General features: G+C 51.4%; 1 protein-coding gene across 1 annotated transcript; it reads right to left on the reverse strand.

Moving 5' to 3' along the window:
* Positions 1–603: 603 nt before the first annotated feature.
* Positions 604–1,904, reverse strand: OOEP (oocyte expressed protein). The gene is made up of 3 exons (XM_047859920.1): positions 1,656–1,904; positions 1,272–1,451; positions 604–894 (listed from the first exon to the last, which is right to left on the reverse strand). The coding sequence occupies exons 1-3, from the start codon at positions 1,843–1,845 to the stop codon at positions 815–817; spliced, it is 450 nt and encodes a 149-aa protein (XP_047715876.1). The 5' UTR covers positions 1,846–1,904; the 3' UTR covers positions 604–814.
* Positions 1,905–2,329: the final 425 nt, after the last annotated feature.

Here is a 2,329-nt window from a genome sequence, read left to right on the forward strand (position 1 = left end):
CTGAAGCCACAGAGCTCTCCATAACCTTTCCCCTAAGAAGCCTGCTTCCTGAAAGTGGAGGCAGTGTTAGGTGGGGGCTATTTTTCACAAATTAGTCCTAGCATGGTAATGGGTAATGGAAAAACAACCCAGCTCATGCAGAACACCTGTGCAGGCCTCAGAGAGAAAGGAGACAGCTGGCTTGGTGGCAGGATGCCTTCCAATAGTCAAGATGCCAAGGACCCTGGCTGTACTCTGGTGAATCACAATGCCAACAGAATAAATAAGCAGTCACCTCAGGTTTCATGTTGGAACACCCACCCATGTGCAGGGAGGAAGGCTCCACTCCAAAAAGAAAATGCACCGTAGGTGGTACCCAGGGGCCAAACCACCAACTTCAAAGTGAGAGCCCCAGAGGAGAAGCATTGGTATTACCTGTGAGCTTATTAGAAATGCAAATTTGTGGGCCTGTGCTTAGGGGCCTGACTGTGGCCATAAAATCATAAAAGGGCTAGTAGATTCCAAATGATAGAAGCAAAGGAAAAAATAAGACCACTAGCATCAGCCTTTTACCCACCTCTCACATCAAGACATGAATGAACAATCTTTTATGTATTTGCTTAATTTTAAGTCAGCAAAGTTCTTTATAGCATTGGACAAAAAGGAAATTCAGTTCTTTACTAGAATGGCACTACAAACTCACTTTTGCATCATAATAATCAGAGCACTACCCATCAAGACACAGGAAAAAAGAATGCAGAGATTTATGCATACTTGCTTCTCTTGAACTTTAGCAGCAGAAGCAGGACTGTTCTCACAATGCTCCTGAAAATAGTTACACAATAGGATGTTCAGGAGTCTGGGGACCTGATGCATGGGTCTTCAAGAACTCCTCAAGTTGATTCATCTTCTCAGCTGGATAAGGAAAAATGCTCACTGTTCCAAAGTACTCAGCATTGAGGGGGGGGGGGGGGCGGGGAGGGGAAGTGCTAGCAGCATCACTTCTCAGATGGAGACTCTGAACCTGAGATCTGGACACAGTGGTAAAACCAAGCTGAGGATGCGTGCGCAGTGACGGGCTTGAATGTGTCAGATTTGCTTTCCCAAGGTCCTATTTGCACTCCTCTCACAAAGGGATGCCCAGAAAACTGGATGCATGCAGAACACTGGAGTTAGGAAACTGCAAAAGGTTTTGCTATGGTAATAAAGGCTGGAAGAAAGGCAGGTACCGCCAGGTGGTTAACCAGTTAACCAGTGGCTCCCTCCACTTGCAGGTTTTCAGAGACGCTCACCTCGGGCACGATGTTTCTGGTGCCAGTTTGCCAGGCTCAGGAGCACGCTCTTCACCCGATTCTGTACACGGGGCCGTCCGAAGATGGTGACTTCAACTAAGTCCCCAGAGTTAACTATGTCCACCGTCAGCAGGACTTGGCTCATCCACTCTATTTCTGGAATGATGGCTCTGTCTGGGCCTAAACAGGAAAAGAGAGACTGAGGGGAAACATGGTCGAACGACGGTCAGTGGGAGCTAGATTTGAAGGCCAGGAGAGGAAAGCGCAGGAAGGTGGGCATGTTCGTGTCAAATATGTCCTGCAAATCAGGCAGAGACTGTCCAGAGTTGCTCTGGACCGTCGGACTGGAGGGGTTACAGCACCAGCACACCTAGGGTGGCTCACCAAAGATCGAGTCAGCCAGCCATGCCTCCAGGTAAAACACCAGTGGGTCTCTCAGTTCCTGCACAGGAAACCACCATGGCCGGGTGCGAATCCGAGGTGGTGGAAGTGGTAACTTCAGCAGCCTGCCCAGGGACTGGGCAGGCGTGCATTGGTCCCCCTGGGCCTCAGCAGCACCTGCATCGTCTGCCATGCTAGGTCCCACAGCCCAGGAAGAGCAAGGCCCGAGCAAGGTCCAAGCAGCCCCCGCAGAACTCCAAGGAGGCGCGAATTCTGTGCTCCCTTTTAAGTTTCCCGGCCAACCCCGCCTCTTCCTGCGACCCCGCGCGCGCGGTTCCGGGTGAGCTCACCCAACTGACACCCCCCCCCCCCCTTCCGCCCCGGCGCCCCTGCTCGGTGGCTCTGAGAAGGCTGCCCCCGGATTTCCTGCTACTAGCATTTGAGTTCCAGCCCGCTCTCAGAAGCTGTCTTTGGTCATCGCCGCTGCGTAAGGTCTCACTTAGCCTTTAAGGCCCCTGCGCCGGCACATAGCTGATTAACAGTGCGGTTTGAATTGGCAGCCTCGTTGCCCCAAATCACTTTCCGTGTCTAGGTTAAGGTTTCTATGTTACCTTCCAGGAGTAAGTAGGTAGATCAGGCCAAGGGCCGGCTCATTGAATCTACACTTACTTTCTTCT

Source organism: Prionailurus viverrinus, chromosome B2 (assembly GCF_022837055.1).
Source record: "Prionailurus viverrinus isolate Anna chromosome B2, UM_Priviv_1.0, whole genome shotgun sequence".
Classification (NCBI taxonomy): domain Eukaryota; kingdom Metazoa; phylum Chordata; class Mammalia; order Carnivora; family Felidae; genus Prionailurus; species Prionailurus viverrinus.

Excerpts from the sequence above, each read along its gene's own strand:
- OOEP (XM_047859920.1), bottom strand. The coding sequence starts at position 1,845 with ATGGCAGACGATGCAGGTGCTGCTGAGGCCCAGGGGGACCAATGCACG. Across the intron at positions 1,452-1,655 it reads GCTGGCTGACTCGATCTTTG|GCCCAGACAGAGCCATCATT; the intron begins GTGAGCCACCCT and ends TTTCCTGTTTAG. Across the intron at positions 895-1,271 it reads CCAGAAACATCGTGCCCGAG|CTGAGAAGATGAATCAACTT; the intron begins GTGAGCGTCTCT and ends TTCCTTATCCAG.